Source organism: Lingula anatina, chromosome 9, assembly GCF_051362555.1.
Source record: "Lingula anatina isolate TDL-2025a chromosome 9, LinAna3.0, whole genome shotgun sequence".
Lineage (NCBI taxonomy): Eukaryota > Metazoa > Brachiopoda > Lingulata > Lingulida > Lingulidae > Lingula > Lingula anatina.
The window spans coordinates 11686795-11708217 of NC_141775.1; the positions used below are offsets into that span (position 1 = coordinate 11686795).

The 21423-nt window shown below is 37.2% G+C and overlaps 2 protein-coding genes across 3 annotated transcripts; both read left to right on the forward strand.

Moving 5' to 3' along the window:
* The first annotated feature begins 3056 nt into the window (after positions 1 to 3056).
* Positions 3057 to 8141, forward strand: LOC147759914 (MFS-type transporter SLC18B1-like). The gene is made up of 7 exons (XM_086995603.1): positions 3057 to 3122; positions 3452 to 3620; positions 3741 to 3874; positions 4433 to 4539; positions 5638 to 5733; positions 7561 to 7635; positions 7934 to 8141. The coding sequence occupies exons 1-7, from the start codon at positions 3057 to 3059 to the stop codon at positions 8139 to 8141; spliced, it is 855 nt and encodes a 284-aa protein (XP_086851729.1).
* Positions 8142 to 10212: 2071 nt separating this feature from the next.
* On the forward strand, positions 10213 to 21246 carry LOC106151654 (MFS-type transporter SLC18B1-like). 2 transcript variants are annotated; one of them, XM_086995849.1, is made up of 12 exons: positions 10213 to 10818; positions 12199 to 12294; positions 12506 to 12579; positions 13072 to 13219; positions 13662 to 13830; positions 14408 to 14541; positions 14759 to 14869; positions 15103 to 15209; positions 16698 to 16793; positions 18993 to 19067; positions 19382 to 19475; positions 19827 to 21246. In XM_086995849.1, exons 1-12 carry the CDS (start codon positions 10615 to 10617, stop codon positions 20046 to 20048), a joined length of 1530 nt encoding a protein of 509 aa, XP_086851975.1. In that variant the 5' UTR covers positions 10213 to 10614; the 3' UTR covers positions 20049 to 21246. The 2 variants fall into 2 exon arrangements, with proteins under 2 accessions (XP_086851975.1, XP_086851976.1); XM_086995850.1 differs by lacking the exon at positions 16698 to 16793.
* Positions 21247 to 21423: the final 177 nt, after the last annotated feature.

Genomic DNA, 21423 nt, shown 5'->3' on the forward strand with positions numbered 1-21423 from the left:
GGAAGTAAACTCTTCATGACACTAAGATGGGTGCAAATGTGTACCCTCTCCAGCACTGTTAAAGGTCCACAAACAAATATACACACATTTGTCAAGACGACAAGATAAATTTCACTACGATGTATCAAGTGTAATAATTGTTACATATATATTCTAAATGTTGCTTACTTATAATTGCATTAAGAAAAATCAGTATATCAATTAATTTAGTTTAAATAAAATCATCTGCAACAGAGGCTAAAAGCTGTGCACCTGGGACTAAGGGACTGCCTCAGCTCAAACATATTGAAGACAAAGGGAACTTCCTTTCTTTTCCGAGAGAACAATAACAGGGGCGGAAGGAGCAATTACAACGTGCAAACGTGCATCAGATAAGAAGCCCTACAATGAAGTTGCGATTTTATCTGCAATGGTGGTCACAAGCTGATCTCATCCTTCAATGCGATGGAGTTTGATACACCACACATGTAAACATACATATTTAAGAAAAAAATCGAAAAACATTTGTACAACTGGTCTGTGGGACAGTCATTTACTTGTATTGAAACTTAAAAAGCATCAAAAAGGGACTCACTTGTACAGTTGATATTTGAAGAATGACGCCGAAATATTTTCCTGTTCCTGCAGCGTACATTGACTGTACTGTACTTGTGTATACATGTAATTACGTACGTATTTATTCTCTTCATATATCGCGCACAATTCTCTCGACAACTATCATCTTTATATGAGGAATGTTGAGGACATTTTGAAAAACAGGCAGTCTCAAAACAACTTTATCACTATTCTAAATATTTAAATACAAATGCATTTATAAGGGCAAATACTGTATATCATTTTGCTTGCTTATAGCCCGCATTTCTGAAGAAATGCAGTAAGTCACACTTTACAAAGGTTGAAATGGTGTCGCCGACATAAAACAACCACACTTGGCAATCAATGTTATGCTGGAGTTTTGTTAAGTGATGTCAGGCATAGACCTGAAAAGGTTAATTTGATCTACATTAGTGCGTTAAACATCGAAACGAGGTAATTTCTGGTCGTGCGTCTCCGTCGATAATTAATATACCGGTATGATAGAAGAAAGAGTCTTGACAATTTCCCTCAAACTTATCTCTTCATTGTGTCGAGACGGGAGATGTGCATTTGCTATACAGTACTAAGCAACGTTCGTACATAAACGTTTATCTAAACACATCTGTCAGGACGTCAAGATAGATTTCACTTAGATGTTTTAAGTATAATTTCATATTTACTCCAAATGTGGCCTAATTAAAAGTCCCTAAAGAAAAAGCAGCATATCAATTAATTTATTTTCAGTTAAATCATCTGCAACAGAAGCTAAAAGCTGTGCACCTCGGACTAAGGGACTGCCTTTATTGATCTAAACTCAAACAACTTCCTTTCTTTTCATACAGAACAATAAAGGAGGTGAAAGCGGCAATTGCAGTGTATATACGTGCATTGTACAGTGTACATCAATTAAGGGGTCCGGTTGCTGTAAAGGGTGTAATTATATATATGTACTGCAATGGGGTCTTGATGCGATTTTATGTACTATTAAAACAACCTTATATTAATGTCACTGGGTCCAGCAACAAGAAATTTAATTCACATCTTTCCTATTGATGTTAAATATAACAATCAGGGCTGATGAGGTGAAATGGTTAAATAAATATGGGGCGGGGGGGGGGGGTATACTTTTTCGGGAGAGCCAGGGCTCAACTTTGGTTGGGAACAGGAATGCGAAAGACATGATTTCATTTTCATCTGTACTTACCAATCTTTCCTTGCTGTCGAGGATTTCTTAAGGAAAATGCAATAAACTTGTTTCAAACCCCCCCCCCCCCCCCCCCCCCCGAGAGTCCAGACTTAAATCCCATAGAAAACATCTGGTCTACGATGAAACACCACTTAAGAAAATACACTAAGCCAAAAACAAAAGATGAACTTATAAGTGGGATGCAGGAATTCTGGAAGACGGTCACAACTGAGGAATGTATAAAGTACATAAACCATATAAACAAAGTTATTCCGGAGGTGTTGAAAAGGGAAGGCCGTGCATCCGGATATTTGATTAATGATTATCAGGAGAATGCACTTTTTCAATTAAATGACTGTTTGTAAGAGCCATTTTATTAATTTGCCATTTTTAAAATTTATTTTTTATAAAATTGTTGTGGTTTACTGTATGGATGTTCCGTGTTAATTGTGAATAAACCGACTATTCATTGACTGCAATAATTTGTTTCATTATACATGTATATATATGTACGTCACATTCCACGTCATTGAAAAAGACAATCACCGCATAATTCTGCCATATTCATAATTCACTATTTTAATTGGCTTGAGCATGTTATCGTGACTCTTATCGTTTCACCTAAGTAAGCCAAAATTAAGATGAAAGGGCGACATCGGTAAATTAATTATATTTCATTCAATTACAAAATTCTATTTTTGAAAATGTCTACGAAGTTTGGAATGCGGTGAATAAACAGAAATATCGTCAGTGCTTGTACCATGGTTAAACCCAACATTTAGTCCTCCATGTCTTAACAAAGGACACGTGCCGTTCTACACCAGAACAATGCTTGGAACTAGCGGGACGTATGATTGCACAGGCTGCTTGACGGGACACGATGTAGACAGCGGGGAGTCCGAGATGGTTACGATTGATAACTTAACAGCTTAAACTGTCGCTATTTGCCCTGTTATTATCCACGCGGGGGTTATCAGGAGTCACGGTCGCACTGACCGTGACCTACTGTGAACGGTCTTATTGGCCTAGCTGTAGTTGACACACAAAGGGTGAGAAACGTATCAATCAACCAGATTGACAATTTCAACAAATTTTGCAATGGATTTCATGATTGATTGATCCACAAATCATAAAAGAAGAATCACAGTTTTATACCCATTAAAGATTACCATACATTAGATAAATCTTACTTTTTAGATATTTTTATTTTAGTTTTTTAGATGCCTGCCCTCCAGGTAACATATTTCTTGGGCTTGCTATAACAATACGCGTGATGGAATCATTGGGTGCGTCGATGGCTATCGCAGCCAGCTATGCCCTAGCAACGAAGGAGTTTAGGGATAACGTAGCAACGGTATATGTAAGTAGATGACAATCCTATGCTCATTGATGCTTCTAAAAAACTTGAATTGCAACGTTATTGAAAAAAGACTCCACAAAATGTGCGTAAAATTGAATGAATTTGATTTATTCTGCACACATGCATGCATTGAGGGTTTTCTTTAGTCTTGTCACTTTTGCACTGTGTATCAAAATGATTTTAACTTATAATCAAGACATTCTACAGTCTCTTTTATCGTCAACAGCAAACATTTCATTTCAAAAGCAAATATGAATCAATTATATTGTTATTTCGTTATAACACGCAAAGAAACTTTTTAAAATATTATTCTGTCATTTTTATTCTAGGGGTTCTTGGAAATGTGTGCAGGACTCGGTTACGTCTTGGGTCCATTGGTCGGTGGCGGCCTCTATCAGCTAGGAGGGCTATGCCTGCCATTCTTCGTGTCGGGGCCGCTGATGATCGTCACAGCAGCTGTGTCATTTTTTACTTTACCAATTGAGATAGAGGAGCAAGGTTATTTGTTAGAGTTTACTAACTTGGCTTGGCTGGGTTACATCATACTTCCCACTTCCATTACCTCCTTGAAGTCTGAAATTTAATTTCATATCAGTTGTTCGCCTTTTTTATTCACAGATATACCAACAGACTACGGACAGCTAATTAAAATAGCAAAGATACCGGCCATACATCTAGAACAAGTAGCCGTTTGGGTAGGATATATTGGCTGTAGTGCTTTAAGTCCCACTCTAGGAGGTCATTTACAGAATGTAAGATATCTTACTACAAGTGCACTGTCATTCTAATGCTAGTAAAAAGATACTTTATAATTACGTTATTGTGAAACGTAGGTAACTAAAAAGTAACGAACATGTTTTCTGCTTTTAAATCAATTTCCAATATGTCTTTTTGCATTTTTTATATTTCATTCTTTTTTTAATGTGTCTTTCCTTTTTCAGTTTTTTTTATTATTACTGTCGTGTTTACAGGTAGATTCCTCTGTTGAAGGCAACCATATCATGATCGGTTTGGCGTTTTCTCTGAATGGGGCCTTTTACATATGTTCTGTACTATTGTTTGGTTTCATAACAGACAAATACGTAAGCTGTTTTTCTTTTTAGTTTTTATTTTAAAATTTTCTTTATTATTTTATTAAAATCATTAACTCTTTTTTGTTATATGTTTCGTTTGTTCTAAAGTCGCATAATAGCAACTAAATTTAATACCTCACCTGGTGAAAGTTTCACAGCAAAACTGTAGTTCCAAAGCATACAAATGAGTATAAACTTCCAAAGATATATTAAATAAATGTCCTGTTTTTCTTATAGAATCGGTGTAAGGTAATAATAATCTTGGGACTCATCGTCATGGCCGTAGCCTTAACTCTCATTGGACCCTGGGCACCCTTCACTCACCTATTCCCAAACGGCAAAGGGTAGGTACCAATGCCATAAATTCAGAACCATGAAGACATTTCTTTTAGATATAATGTTGCTGTGCTAAATGTTGCAATGTAGTAACCGATGACTCTATTTCGAAAAACAGGAATGAAATACACTGTTGTTCATACCTGTCACAACTAATAAAGTTTATTGATTCAGTCGCAAACGTCTACATGTAAGGGCTCTGTTATCTTTGCACATACAAAAGCTGAAAAACATACAAAAGAAGCACAAAGGAACACAAACACCAGCACTCTAGAGATGAGTTCAATCATTTGTTAAATGTGGTCTCCAGAAAAACAACGCATTCGCATATGGCCATCTCATGGGTAGAGTAGGAACGTAGATTCAGCTAGGAAGACCACATGCTCTCAGTGCACGTCTCTTAGGTTTCTGTTTTGAGTTTGCGTAGCCGTGGTTAATGCTATATGGTAACGTGTTCACATAGGTGTCTTGGCCATTATTCGTGGCATATTGCCATGTTGGACCTATTTCCCGTTCAAAGTTTGGCGGGATAGGCCTATCAAACGATGAGCCCATGACAGTGGCAGATTTCGTGTGGGTTCTTCTGGCAATGTTCATGGTAACGCGAACAGAACCTGACGTCAAATTGTGTCAAACTGTGAATCTGTCAGAAGCTACACTGCGGGTCGGAGCTCTTCTCGGGGTAGAAACTAGTCTGATAATATGTATGGTATGGTATGGCTTTAGTAATAGTTTGGTGGAGCGCTAGGTCAGATCTCATCTTCAGAAACACCCCTTTTATAACCAAACTTCGTGGCAGCCACAGTTCATATGTGCTCATATTTGACCCAGGTAATGCAAAATGGTCATTGGTTTCTGTGGGAAATAAAAAAAAACAAAATACCAACTTATGCGTGGCTTTTTTAATCTATAACATCAGTTAAAAACAAATTATAAAGGTTTGACAACCAATTTCAGCAAGTTACATCTTGATAAAAATAGATTCCCTCCCTCCCCCCCCTCCCTCCCCCATGTCCCGAGGAGGCTTTGTCTCGCCCTAAAATATTTAAGATCAGCTATAAACTTATCTGTATGTGTGCAGTAATATTGTACATTTTGGATTTCAGAGCATCATGGGGAGTTTACTTGGGGCAATGTTTAAATGGAGTTGGAAACGCCTGTATCAATGTGGCTGTCTTGGCGGATTGTATAAAGGAAGCCGTGTAAGTTACGTGCAATTAGAATTAGCTTATATGAATGTAGCTGCCATGGCGGATTTTATGGCGGACGTCGAAAACAAATTGTCTCTGATGGGTCGTCGTGAAGACCGACGACTGATTTTGATGTCCAGGTTGTCAAAGTTCGACACTGCTTGTCAGCTGACAACACAGTGGAACAATTTCACACGTAAGAATGTGCCTGTGAAAATTGCTAGGCGTCGGTTACATGCTCATATTGTGTACAGCAGGGTAGCAAGACTGAAACCTCTTATATCGTTACAAAACAGGCAACGTAGAGTGAACTAGGGTCAACAGGATCTGGAACTGGACAGTCCATGACAATTGGTCCTATTTTTTTTTTCTGATGAGTGTCGCTTTGGTCTGACCTCTGATGACAGACTGGTACGATGCTGGCAAACTGCTGGTAAAGCATTTGAACCACATGCACTGAATTTTCGAACCCGGAGCAGCATATTCATCATGGTGTGGGGCTGCATCAGCATCCATGGCGTGGGCGAATTGATAGTGGTTGATGGAAACATGAATCACTAGAAATATATCGATGTTTTGGAGTCAGGCTTGCTACCATCTATTACTAACATGTTTGGTGTCAGGAATTATCCATTTGTTCACCAGGATGACAATGCTCCTTGTCACAGGCCCAGAGCAGTTGATGATTGGTTTGACCAACAGGACATTCGCAGGGTGATGTGGCCTGCCCAGAGTCCGGATGCAAACATAATAGAAAATGTGTGGAATGATATTTCAAAATTTTGACAAATGCCCGTCTATCCAGCAGAGAAAGTCTGTTATATTCAGTGTTTCATGCTTGGGCCAGCATAAGCCCTGAACGCATCAGCCAATTATATGAAACCTTGCCTCGTAGACTGGCACCTATTATTAGGTCACGTGGCAATGCCACTAAGTACTAATTTTGGACTTGAAACTGCATATTTTGGTAGAATGTATATTTTGTTCTCATTTTGTGATTTTTTGTGAAATTTGATGTTAATAAAATGATACCAGGAGCATATCATTCCACAGTCATCTATCTCCCCCATAGTATTGGTTCAGTAGAGGTGACACTTCTATTGTCCAGTGTGTGTAGTAGTATAATCCCCTTTTTCGAAGTTCTGTAGCCGTCATGGCGGATTGTGAAAGAAAATCATGGAAGTGGTAAGATTGGTAAGACTGGGCCTTATATTCTGTTTCCCACTCTTTAACATGATTAGTAAAAATATTCAGCATTCATTCAGAAGGATGAGAAAATTTCTCTACACCATTACTAAACTGGCTTATTTTTACTTTTTTTTTCATTTCAATTAATAAAATCAAAAAAAAGATCAACTCTGCTTCAGATTTAAAGATATGCTATAATATTAGAATTAATCGGTTATTACATTTCTTTTCTAGTTAGATGAGTATGGTTTGACGTATTGTTGCGTGCGCCAATACAGTTCTCACGTCTCGCTGTGTTAGTGGAGCATGTTTCACCCCATCTTTGTCTTATTTGATATTATACTGTTGTCACGTTTCATTGTGATAGTTGAGATTCTAAACTCATCAACAAACATTCATTTAGCAGGGCGCAAAACTTTCACATGATAGCAAGACTGAGTAACTCATTCCTTTTTGATATGAAAAAATAACAAAATTATAAAAGGATTTATTATATATCACGTTCTTATTTTGTTAGTTGAGCATTTTTGATACATTGTTGTGTGCGCCATGAGACTTATCATTGATAAGGTTCGTATACTCGATCTTGCTTTATTTTATTGTCATAGTTGAGATAATTTAAACTAATCAATATATTTAATATTATTGCAGGTTCCACGGATTACCCGACAATATAATCACATATAGTAATTTGTCAGCAGTATATATCACATCCATGGGCCTTGGGTGAGATTTTGTGTGGTTCTTTTCATTCTGATTTCGGTTTTTTTTTTTTTTTTTTTTGTTTTTTTTTAAATCAGTTAAGAGAGTTAATGTGGAAAGAGCTACAGATACACCGGGAATAACTAAACGCCATCTGCAGTATGCGCGCCATTAAAAAATACATTGGTGTTTTTTACTTTTTATCTAAAACCGTAATTCAGTGGACAGAACAGTAGCTAAAAGCGTGACAATATAAACCTTCCATTCTGAATATCTTTACATGCTACAAAACAATCCTTTCAATATTTTATTTACATTTAAGGAATTTCATCGGGACGCTTATTGGAGCAGCCATCGTGGAACATAATCCATTCAGCACGTTATCGGCAGTCCTTACGGGGCTCTGTCTGGGAGAAGTAAGTACTGGCAAGACAAAACGGAAAATATACTTGAAACACATCCTTGTGAAAGGGGCCTCAAATCTTCATATGCATCACATTTTCAATAATCGAAGGCAAAAAAGGAAGTAAAAAGAAATACAAAAATCCACACAATGATACAGCAACCAGAAGCTGCCTCTATTTATGACCATATTATCTATTTTAATGTGTTTGTTTTCAGACTGTTATGTATATGTACAATGCTTATATGTGTGTGCATGTGCGTCTTTGTATTTTGAATCAGGGGATCGCAAATATACAGTCATAATTCACTGTTTTAATGTATGGGGGCGACCATGACCTCTATGAACTATTTTATTGTAAAATGTACGTCCGTATGTCCGTTTTCAGGCTGGTCTCCTAGTTCTATACTGTGCGGTAGTTTATGCAGTACTCACAAGGAGGCGCAACAGGTCCGAATACAGCAGCATCGACAGTGATAATGCCAGTAACAGTGACACACAAAACGCCGAGGAAACATTGCTACTGCCGCCAACCCCTTGCCCGATAATACAGAGTCAATACGTGCAGCCAGAAAAATGTATGCCTAATGATGACGCCAGTTCTAACTAGAATTGGGGATTGTAATTCGCCTTTTAGTCCAGGGTTCACATCTCGTGCCTCCAATACACGAACCTTTATTTATACAAAATTCGCAGGGGGCGTGCAATCTTAAAATTCGTGCGCCCGGTTGTGACCGAGACTATGAAAAGTTCCTGGCCGCTATACCGCCTAGCGGTCAGTGACTGAAAACTCACGTCATGCTACTGAAGGCTTACGTCCAAGTTGGCCACAAGCTTATGGTATGGAAAATATTTCAGTTCGTGTTAAATAATAACTGTGCATGAACATTTAAGCGAAACTGATTATATTCATTATAGGCTATTTGTCAGTGAATCTTCATGTCGATTGACATGCAGCCAAAAGTGTGCGGTCTTGGAAGATCGGCCGCCAAGCTGGCAGCTCAAAGGCCCCGTTCCGATAACCTTATCGTACTAGCTGGATCGACCTAAACTTCTCAGGGATTGCGGCTAAATTGTATTCAGTTTAAGCGGCTTAAACGTCTGACACGCTCCCTTGTAACTTAATGTACTTGGGTAAAGTCGGGGAAACTGTGCCCCATCATCTTGTTCATGTTGCTTTGCGAGGGGGCGCGCCTGACAATACAGCTGATTACATAGATTGCGTCTTAGCGAGAATCCCCGCGGAGATTGATCCATCCTGCTAGTACGATAAGGTTATGGGAACACAGTCTAAGAGCAATTTGAATTGCAGGTCATAGAGTCTAAATTACACTGAAAATAAATCATGAAAACACACACCAATAAAATTGATGACTTTGGATGTAAATTAAATGGATTTTACTTCTGTAAAACTGCTCCCATTTATGCGTGTATGTTATAAGTACAATAAGCTGTTAGACATATGTACGAAATACATGTACTTATTCGATACTAATATATACTTATTCTTATAAACATTAGGAATTAATTGAGAAATAGTGCAAGGTTTTAAATATGTTTTATCCTTCAAGGGAAAATATGAATTAATTTTTATAAATAACCTCGTTACAGTTTTACTAAAAATATGAGAAGACTCATATCGATTAAGGTAGCTTTATAAGATTAAATGAAGCAATTTAAATAATTATTAAAAGGTCCTATACTTACCTATATATGCCATCATAAATAATCAAGACCAACCCCCAAAAATTCTAAAGCAAAGAAGGAAAAAGTAAACAAAAATGCAAAACTCATCTTTATCCTCCACTTTTTAAAGAATCACGGATATATTTATATACGTACTGTATAATAAAAGAATAAATATGCTTTCTCAGTGGTAATAAGTAATACGCCCGTCGTAAATTTGATAAATAAGTACCCCTATTCTATACTATTCAAAGTCGTATAATGTAGAAGATTGTTGATTTCGTGCACCCCTGTTTTCCTTTCTTATTTTTTCATGCTAAAAATAAGGCATAAGGTTAATCCATAAAGTTACATAATTTATGGTTTTATCATACAAAAAAGCAATTTTTGTTAACAAATATCCAGGAGGATGCGTCCCACACTCCCAGTTTGTACATGTATATACGATTGTTAGAAATAAGATATAAATAAGATATAATTGCAGTGTCGTGCAAAGACGTGGGACGCACGCCTTAAAATAGCACACAGACCAGTGGATTCGAATACTGCTAAGTCATGTACTATAGCATTATTCAGTGCAGCGCATGAAACTTTTGTTCTGATTTGGGTGATTGATGATGGGCGGATTTAGGCCGTCTTCTGGGTCTTCCGGAAGACGGTCAGATTTTCAAGTTTACATTGACGGGTATCCAATTTTCATGTTGGAAGACGGTCAAAATTAGAGGGTGAATCAACAAAGATAATTTGGAAGACTGTTAGAAAATAACTCTGGGTCCGCCCATCAGATGGGCCTGTCGAGTAATGTGAGAAATTGCTAAAAAAGGAAAGTTCCATCCCTGGCTGTTTTCGCATAAGTAAGAGGGAAACTACATACAGGTGTGGGGACATACATTGTACAGAATGAGAAAGAGAAAATGAACGAGGAGATAGAAAATGAGAAGGAGAGAAGAAGGGAGGAGATAGAGAATGACAAGGAGGGAAGGAGTGAGAAAGTAAATACAGGAGGCCAGTTGCTCAAGCTGAGTTCCCGGCAGAAATTCACCTTAATGAACGGTGCACTTTCCAACATTGCCGTTAGCGTGAGCTACTCTGTATTGCTGCCATTTCTTCGAGATGTGGTAAGTGACAATTGAGTGGTTCTTTTTTAGCAAGCAACTTGTTTAAATGGCTTAAAATCTCTTTTAGTGAACGGAATGGGCCGATAGAGTCTATAACGATGCTGCCGCTACAAGGTGAGGTCATAACAGAACAGAAAAAGGACGCATATGAGGTGGGGGTAATCTTTTAGCATAAAGGATGAAATTATGCGCCGGGGATTTCGTCTAAGAAATCAATACAAAAGAAACACAAAAAACGTGACTTATGTGCACGTTTGGTGCATTATCATGACATTAAGACTCTTCATTCTGTCTACAGTGGGTGGTAAACACATGAGCTCTCATCCTCTATGTATATTTTAAAAAAAGGAATAAATAAAAGCTGACATTTAATGAGAACGAAATAGAATGTTTTAATAATTGACCTTGACCTCTGAAGACTTCTGAAATATACCCAATTTAATGTCCATGTGCTTTATTTATTATTTAATTTATTTGTTTATTTTTATCTATTTATTTATTTTATTATTATTATTTTTTTTTCTTTTTTTTTTAAACAGCACCTTTCTTTCTTTCTTTGCACTAATAACAGCCAAAATTCTGGAAACCTTTTATCACACTTGCTGCTTACTATTATTTTTTCATTATGTTCATTCCACATAAATTCACCACAGTTTGCTGTAAGATTGTACACGTTGTCGGAGACATCTAATAATTCACAGGTAATTTCGGTAACTTCACGTAACAACTTTTTACTGTAGTCTGTAACTCCTTATAATACGTTATGTAAAGTCTAAAGAGGCAGAGTAGGCTTGTTGACTATTCTAATTAAAAAGCCATTGATTAGGAAGTTCTTGAGGCCATTGTCTTGGTTTGACACTTATTAAGTGTGTGGTTCTCCACATATCGTTAGAATGTACCGAGCGACGAGTGAACATGGAATGATTGAATGATTATTGTTGTCAGCGTTGGAATTCCTCATAGCAATTTACACGTAACTATTTTGACGACAAATCTGTTAGGTAATATTAACGCGTTATCCAAACCTACATGTACAACGGTGTCCGTGTTTAGAGCTAGTTTCTAAATTTAATTCATAGCTAAATTTTGCGCGGTTCCGGACAACGTGAACAGATACATCAACACTGAGAATGGTCTAAGGTGAAATCCTATCATCTATGTCTGTACTGTCTCCATGAAATGCCTAAAAACATATTGTGTATTAACCCGACAGCCATTATTATTATTATTATTATTATTATTACTGTATTATAAAAGTCGACTCGTTTTCAGTTTTGTGGTCAGTTAACGATCCACGACGAGGTTAAGACGACCAGCACGCCACGAACACTAGCATTATCTATTACGTCAGGTTCTTTGTTCTTTGTATTTTTTTCTCAGGCAATGAAAAAGGGCGTGTCTCTAACTGGAGCAGGGGCAATCCTTGGGTGTTACGAGGTGGCCTTGTTCTGCTGTTCCCTTATTATTGGTTCACAGGTACTGTTGGCTTGTTGGTTACTGCTCAGTAATGATCTTTTTTCTAGATTTTAATGATATTTATAATTAAAATTAAAATGTATTCCACCTAGGCCTGACCTTCAATAAATTTGTTTCTAAAAACCTTAGCCAGCGTTTATAAATAATAAGACGAATCTTGTTTAACAACTGGGAATATTGAAAATTTCAAGCTATTCATATTTTGTTTTAGTTATCTCGCGTAGGAGCGAGACGCTGTTTCTACACCGGGGCGCTTGTAACAGGTGTTAGTTCACTAGCTTTTGGGTACGTAAGCTATGGTCGACATTGGGCCTTTTGTCGCTTCTATGAATTTCAAACGTTTGATTATATACATACAATGTGCGTTAAACTTTAACATAGCGAAAAAACATTTTAGCACCCCCCCCCCCTCTTTCAAGGTATACCCTATCCAAAACTATGCATTGCGTTTAATCATACCTGAGTTGACACACGTACAAAGCGTGACCAAAGTGTCGACCAGAATGGCCATTTCTACATTTTTTTTTTTTTTTGCAATATCACAGAACGGAAAAATCTTCAAATAATATATAAATGACTCAAATAGATAGAATTCAAAAGCAGTTTATTTTCTTTCTTGGAAAGAGGGGGTTGTCCAGGGGGGGGGTTGACCGGGGAAGTTTCATAATTGACCATTCTTCAAACAATTATAAATAAATAAGGCCAAATGTGCTATTGAAAATGCACATTAAAGAAAACAATACATAAGAGAAAACTTACATATAAAATATGTTTTAGTTTTTTAGATGCCTGCCCTCCCGGTGACACTTTTCTTGCCCTTGCTATATCAATACGTTTCCTAGAGTCAATAGGTGCTTCCATGTCTTTCACGTCCAACTTTGCCCTAGCTACGAGGGAGTTTAGAGACAACACAGCAACAGCATATGTAAGTTGACAGCTACCATTAACTCATTGATGCGGGTTCGAAATACTTAAAGCCATTGTTAGAAATAAATTTATTAGGTATTCCTATAAGTTGTCCTTAAAGTTGTATGGATTATATAAATTTTTCAGGTAAGCATGCATTAAGTTTGTTTTTCAGTCGTGTGTTTCATCTTTGTACTACTTGATGGTATTAATATCATAATAATATCGTATCAATATTTTATGTCATTGCCAAAGCATTTGACATTGTCTTATATACAAAGATGGCTTTTCGTCTACAGCACATATTTTTGAAAAAGCGAATATTAATCAATGAAATTATACTTTCATTGTAGCATGCAAAAACAGGTAATTAAAACATTCTGTCTTTATTTGCTTCATTATTTCTTGTAAAAAAAAGCGGTTTGATTCAGTTAAATATTTCTTTCAAAATTCTACTCTAGGGGTTCTTGGAAACGTTTGCAGGACTTGGTCACGTCTTGGGCCCCTTGATCGGTGGCGGCCTCTATCAACTGGGAGGGTTTAGACTGCCGTTCTTCGTGTCGGGTCCACTGACGATCATCACAGCAACTGTAGCATTTTTTACCTTACCAACCGAGAAAGAAGAGCAAGGTAACTTGTTACAGTTAGTATTTGCTAAGTTGCCTGATGAGTTATTGAAACTTTTGCCTCTTTGACAAGATAGCGCCAGTTCTTAATCCAAATAAGGGTCAAATATGTATCTGAGCATTGAATAAAACAAATGGCCAAGTTCCGAAAGTAAGTACCATGCACATTAAAGAAAACAAAAGATCTGAAAGAATGCATAAGATAAATTAATTATTCTATATATTGTCATGATGCAAGCAAAACCCACTGATCATGGCATGAATGGGAACTAATCAACATAGTGGAAGTTAAAAGGATGTTAGAAGAAAAGGGGTGAAAAGAGAAAGAAAATACTTTACAACGTAACTTACAGAATACATGCAGGCGACTTTAAAGCCTCCAGAGCTAAGGAGATTGGTCGAGAAATATGAAGGAAGATGGTGAATCAGAATCACCGTCACTTCGCCAGAATATGTATGGAGATATATACTGTGCACGCAAAGAATAACCTGTTAGTGTTACATCATACTTCCCACGTCCATTACCTCCTTGAAGTCTGATATTTAATTTCATATCAGTTGTTCGCCTTTTTTATTCACAGATATACCAAGAGACTACGGACAGCTAATTAAAATAGCAAAGATACCGGCCATACATCTAGAACAAGTAGCCGTTTGGGTAGGATATGTTGGCTGGAGTGCTTTAAGTCCCACTCTAGGAGGCCATTTACAGAATGTAAGATATCTGACTACGAGTGCACTGTCATTCTAATGCTAGTGAAAAGATACTTTATAATTACGTTATTGTGAAACGTAGGTAACTAAAAAGTAACGAACATGTTTTCTGCTTTTAAATCAATTTCCAATATGTCGTTTAGCATTTTTTATATTTCATTATTTTTTTAATATTTCTTTCCTTTTTCAGTTTTTTTTTATTACTGTCGTGTTTACAGGTAGATTCCTCTGTTCAAGGCAACCATATCATGATCGGTTTGGCGTTTTCTCTGACTGGAACCTTTTACACGTGCTCGGTACTATTGTTTGGTTTCATAACAGACAAATACGTAAGCTGTTTTTCTTTTTAGTTTTTATTTTAAATTTCTCTTTATTATTTTATGAAAATCATTATTTTTCCTCTTTTTTGTAATATGTTTCGTTTGGTCTAAAGTCGCATAATAGCAACTAAATTTAATACCTCACCTGGTGAAAGTTTCACAGCAAAACTGTAGTTCCAAAGCATAGAAATGAGTATAAACTTCCAAAGATATATTAAATAAATGTCCTGTTTTTCTTATAGAATCAGCGTAAGGTAATAATAATCTTGGGACTCATCGTCATGGCCGTAGCCTTAACTCTCATTGGACCCTGGGCACCCTTCACTCACCTATTCCCAAACGGCAAGGGGTAGGTACCAATGCCATAAATTCAGAACCATGAAGACATTTCTTTAAGATATAATGTTGCTGTGCTAAATGTTGCAATGTTGTAATCGATGACTCTATTTCGAAAAACAGGAATGAAATACACTGTTGTTCATACCTGTCACAACTAATGATCCCCGCACGAAAATGCAGTAGTATCGAAGTAGCAAAGAAGCATTAACGCAGTATTGGTGTGGAGCATATTTGCAGTAGAAATTCAGCATAGCCTACTGCAATTCTACTCCAAAAAGTACATAGGTTTGTACAGAGAGGAGCATTTATGCAGTAGATTAGCAGCATGATAGAAACATTATGCTAATTAGCTCCCAAATCGAAGCAGATTTGAAGCATGTTTTATGATTGCAGTAGTCTACTGCGGTTTGCAGTATGATTGCAGTAGTCTACTGCGCTGGAGTATCTACTGCGTTTTCTTGCGGGGAAGTTTATGGATTCAGTCGCAAACGTCTACATGTAAGGACTCTGTTATCTTTGCACATACAAAAGCTGAAAAACATACAAAAGAAGCACAAAGAAACACAAAACACCAGCAGTCTAGAGATAAGTTCAATCATTTGTTAAATATGGTCTCCAGTAAAACAACGCATTTGCATATGGCCATCTCAAGGGTAGAGTAGGAACGTAGATTCAGCTAGGAAGACCAGATGCTCTCAGTGCACGTCTCTTAAATTAGGTTTCTGTTTTGAGTTTGCGTAGCCGTGGTTAATGCTATATGGTAACGTGTTCACATAGGTGTCTTAGCCATTATTCGTGGCATATTGCCATGTTGGACCTATTTCCCGTTCAAAGTTTGGCGGGATAGGCCTATCAAACGATGAGCCCATGACAGTGGCAATTTTCGTGTGGGTTCTTCTGGCAATGTTCATGATAACGCGAACAGAACCTGACGTCAAATTGTGTCAAACTGTGAATCTGTCAGAAGCTACACTGCGGGTCGGAGCTCTTCTCGGGGTAGAAACTAGTCTGATAATATGTGGCCTTGAAACCCAAAGCTCTCTGGCAATGTTTGGTTCCCTGAAGCCCAGTTCATTGAGTGCAGTTATTTGGTACTACAAACAACGCGAGTTGTCTTGGTATGGCTTTAGTAATAGTTTGGTGGAGCGCTAGGTCAGATCTCATCTTCAGAAACACCCCTTTTATAACCAAACTTCGTGGCAGCCACAGTTCATATGTGCTCATATTTGACCCAAGTAATGCAAAATGGTCATTGCTTTCTGTGGGAAATAAAAAAAAAACAAAATACCAACTTATGCGTGGCTTTTTAAATCTATAACATCAGTTAAAAACAAATTATAAAGGTTTGACAACCAATTTCAGCAAGTTACATCTTGATAAAAATAGATTCCCTCCCTCCCCCATGTCGCGAGGAGGCTATGTCTCGCCCTAAAATATTTAAGATCAGCTATAAACTTATCTGTATGTGTGCAGTAATATTGTACATTTTGGATTTCAGAGCATCATGGGGAGTTTACTTGGGGCAATGTTTAAATGGAGTTGGAAACGCCTGTATCAATGTGGCTGTCTTGGCGGATTGTATAAAGGAAGCCGTGTAAGTTACGTACAATTAGAATTAGCTTATATGAATGTAGCTGCCATGGCGGATTTTATGGCGGACGTCGAAAAGTTGGAAGACTTGTGAGGGTCTTGTGCCCCATTCCTCTCTGTTGAGTATTATTAGAAAAATATTGTTTTGTAATCGTAGGCCGTGCCAGTTATGTACACACACTGTACATTAGAAGTGTAAAGTAATAAAAGTAGTCAGATCTTGGGTAGTTATAATGCCTGGTCTACTTATAATGTGACTAATGAGTATAAAACCGCTATACCATGGAATTGTATTGTTGGTCTTGTACATGTACAGCAAATGTTATTCCTATCTTCCTCCAATATGGCAAGACACAGGCAATTATCTTACGGTTATAGGTGCAAGGCGAAATATAAGCAATGTCAGAATATCGATACAATTGATTTGTTCAGTCAGAACCGTGCAGAGGGTCTGGTCTCGGTATAGAAACCCTGGATCAAAAGACAAAGTGTCTCTGATGGGTCGTCCTAGAAAAACTACTGGTCGTAAAGACCGACGACTGATTTTGATGTCCAGGTTGTCAAAGTTCGACACTGCTTGTCAGCTGACAACACAGTGGAACAATTTCACACGTAAGAATGTGCCTGTGAAAATTGCTAGGCGTCGGTTACATGCTCATATTGTGTACAGCAGGGTAGCAAGACTGAAACCTCTTATATCGTTACAAAACAGGCAACGTAGAGTGAACTAGGGTCAACAGGATTTGGAACTGGTCAGTCCATGACAATTGGTCCTATATATTTTTTTTTTCTGATGAGTGTCGCTTTGGTCTGACCTCTGATGACAGACTGGTACGATGCTGGTAAACTGCTGGTAAAGCATTTGAACCACATGCACTGAATTTTCGAACCCGGAGCAGCATATTCATCATGGTGTGGGGCTGCATCAGCATCCATGGCGTGGGCGAATTGATAGTGGTTGATGGAAACATGAATCACTAGAAATATATCGATGTTTTGGAGTCAGGCTTGCTACCATCTATTACTAACATGTTTGGTGTCAGGAATTATCCATTTGTTCACCAGGATGACAATGCTCCTTGTCACAGGCCCAGAGCAGTTGATGATTGGTTTGACCAACAGGACATTCGCAGGGTGATGTGGCCTGCCCAGAGTCCGGATGCAAACATAATAGAAAATGTGTGGAATGATATGTCAAAATTTTGACAAATGCCCGTCTATCCAGCAGAGAAAGTCTGTTATATTCAGTGTTTCATGCTTGGGCCAGCATAAGCCCTGAACGCATCAGCCAATTATATGAAACCTTGCCTCGTAGACTGGCACCTATTATTAGGTCACGTGGCAATGCCACTAAGTACTAATTTTGGACTTGAAACTGCATATTTTGGTAGAATGTATATTTTGTTCTCATTTTGTGATTTTTTGTGAAATTTGATGTTAATAAAATGATACCAGGAGCATATCATTCCACAGTCATCTATCTCCCCCATAGTATTGGTTCAGTAGAGGTGACAATTCTATTGTCCAGTGTGTGTAGTATTATAATCCACTTTTTCGAAGTTCTGTAGCCGTCATGGCGGATTGTGAAAGAAAATCATGGAAGTGGTAAGATTGGTTACTGGGCCTTATATTCTGTTTCCCACTCTTTAACATGATTAGTAAAAATATTCAGCATTCATTCAGAAGGATGAGAAAATTTCTCTACACCATTACTAAACTGGCTTATTTTTACTTTTTTTTTTTTTCATTTCAATTAATAAAATCAAAAAAAAAAAAATCAACTCTGCTCCAGATTTAAAGATATGCTATAATATTAGAATTAATCGGTTATTACATTTCTTTTTTTGTTAGATGAGTATGGTTTCACCCCATCTTTGTCTTATTTGATATTATACTGTTGTCACGTTTCATTGTGATAGTTGAGATTCTAAACTCATCAACAAACATTCATTTAGCAGGGCGCAAAACTTTCACATGATAGCAAGACTGAGTAACTCATTCCTTTTTGATATGAAAAAATAACAAAATTATAAAAGGATTTATTATATATCACGTTCTTATTTTGTTAGTTGAGCATTTTTGATACATTGTTGTGTGCGCCATGAGACTTATCATTGATTAGGTTCGTATACTCGATCTTGCTTTATTTTATTGTGATAGTTGAGATAATTTAAACTAATCAATATATTTAATATTATTGCAGGTTCCACGGATTACCCGACAATATAATCACATATAGTAATTTGTCAGCAGTATATATCACATCCATGGGCCTTGGGTGAGATTTTGTGTGGTTCTTTTCATTCTGATTTCGGTTTTTTTTTTTTTTTTTTTTCTTTTTTTTTTTTTTTTTTTTTTTTTAAATCAGTTAAGAGAGTTAATGTGGAAAGAGCTACAGATACACCGGGAATAACTTAACGCCATCTGCAGTATGCGCGCCATTAAAAAATACATTGGTGTTTTTTACTTTTTATCTAAAACCGTAATTCAGCGGACAGAACAGTAGCTTAAAGCGTGACAATATAAACCTTCAATTCTGAATATCTTTACATGCTACAAAACAATCCTTTCAATATTTTATTTACATTTAAGGAATTTCATCGGGACGCTTATTGGAGCAGCCATCGTGGAACATAATCCATTCAGCACGTTATCGGCAGTCCTTACGGGGCTCTGTCTGGGAGAAGTAAGTACTGGCAAGACAAAACGGAAAATATACTTGAAACACATCCTTGTGAAAGGGGCCTCAAATCTTCATATGCATCACATTTTCAATAAACGAAGGCAAAATAGGAAGTAAAAAGAAATACAAAAATCCACACAATGATACGGCAAACAGAAGCTGCCTCTATTTATGACCATATTATCTATTTTAATGTGTTTGTTTTCAGACTGTTACGTATGTGTAAATGTGCATATATTGTGTATCGGGGATCGCAAATATCCTGGCATAAATCACTATTTTAATTTATGGAGGCGGCCATGGCCTCTATGAACTATTTTATTGTAAAATGTACGTCCGTATGTCCGTTTTCAGGCTGGTCTCCTCGTTCTATACTGTGCGGTAGTTTATGCAGTACTCACAAGGAGGCGCAACAGGTCCGAATACAGCAGCATTGAAAGTGATAATGCCAGTAACAGTGACACACAAAACGCCGAGGAAACATTGCTACTGCCGCCAACCCATTGCCCGATAATACAGAGTCAATACGTGCAGCCAGAAAAATGTATGCCTAATGATGACGCCAGTTCTAACTAGAATTGGGATTGTAATTCGACTTTTAGTCCAGGGTTCACTCTCGTGCCTCCAATACACGTTATATATCCAAAATTCGCAGGGGACGTGCGATCTTAAAATCCGTGCGTCATGTCGTGATCGAGGCTGTAAAGAGATTCCCGGCTGCTATACTACCTAGCGGTCAGTGAATAACAACTCACGTCATGTTGATGAAGGCCTAGAAGTCCAAGTTGGCCACAAGCTTATGGTATGGAAAATATTTCAGCTCGTGTTAAATAATAACTGTGTATGGACATTTAAGCGAAACTGATTATATTTATTATAGGCTATTTGTCAGTGAATCTTCATGTCGATTGACATGCAGCAGAAAGTGGGCGGTCGTAGAATATCGGTCGAAAAGCTGGCAGCTGAAAGGCCCCGTTCCCATAACCTTATCGTACTAGCTGGATCGACCTAAACTTCTCAGGGATTGCGGCTAAATTGTATTTTGTTTAAGCGGCTTAAATGTCTGGCACGCTCCCTTGTAATTTAATGTACTTGCTTTGCGAGGGGGCGCGCCTGACAATACAGCTGATTACATAGATTACGTCTTAGCGAGAATCCCCGCGGAGATGGATCCATTCTGCTTATACGATAAGGTTATGGGAACACAGTCTAAGAGTAAATTGAATTGCAGGTCATAGAGTCCAAATTACACAGAAGATAAATCATGAAATAAATAAAACTGATGACTTTAGATGTAAATTAAATGGATTTTACTTCTGTTAAACTGCTCCCATTTACGTGTGTATGTTATTAATACAATAAGCTGTTAGACATATATACGAAATACATGTACCTATTCGATACTAATATATAGTTATTCTTATAAACATTAGGAATTAATTGAGAAGTAGTACAAGGTTTTAAATATGTTTTATCCTTCTAGAGAAAACATGAATTAATTTTTAGATATAACCTCGTTACAGTTTTACTAAACATATGAGAAGACTCATGTCGATCAAGGTAGCTTTATAAGATTAAATGAAGCAATTTAAATATTAAAAGGTCCTATACTTACCTTATATATGCCATTATAAATAATCAAGACCAACCCCCAAAGATTCTAAAGCAAAGAAGGAAAAAGTAAACAAAAATGCAAAACTCATCTTTATCCTCCACTTTTTAAAGAATCACTGATATATTTATACACGTGCTGTATAATAAAAGAATAAATATGCTTTCTCAGTGGTAATAAGTAATACGCCCGTCGTAGATTTGATAAATAAGTACCCCTATTCTATACTATTCAAAGTCGTATAATATAGAAGATTGTTGATTTCGTGCTCCCCTGTTTTCCTTTCTTATTCTTACACGCTAAAAATAAGGCATAAGGTTAATCCATAAGGTTACATTA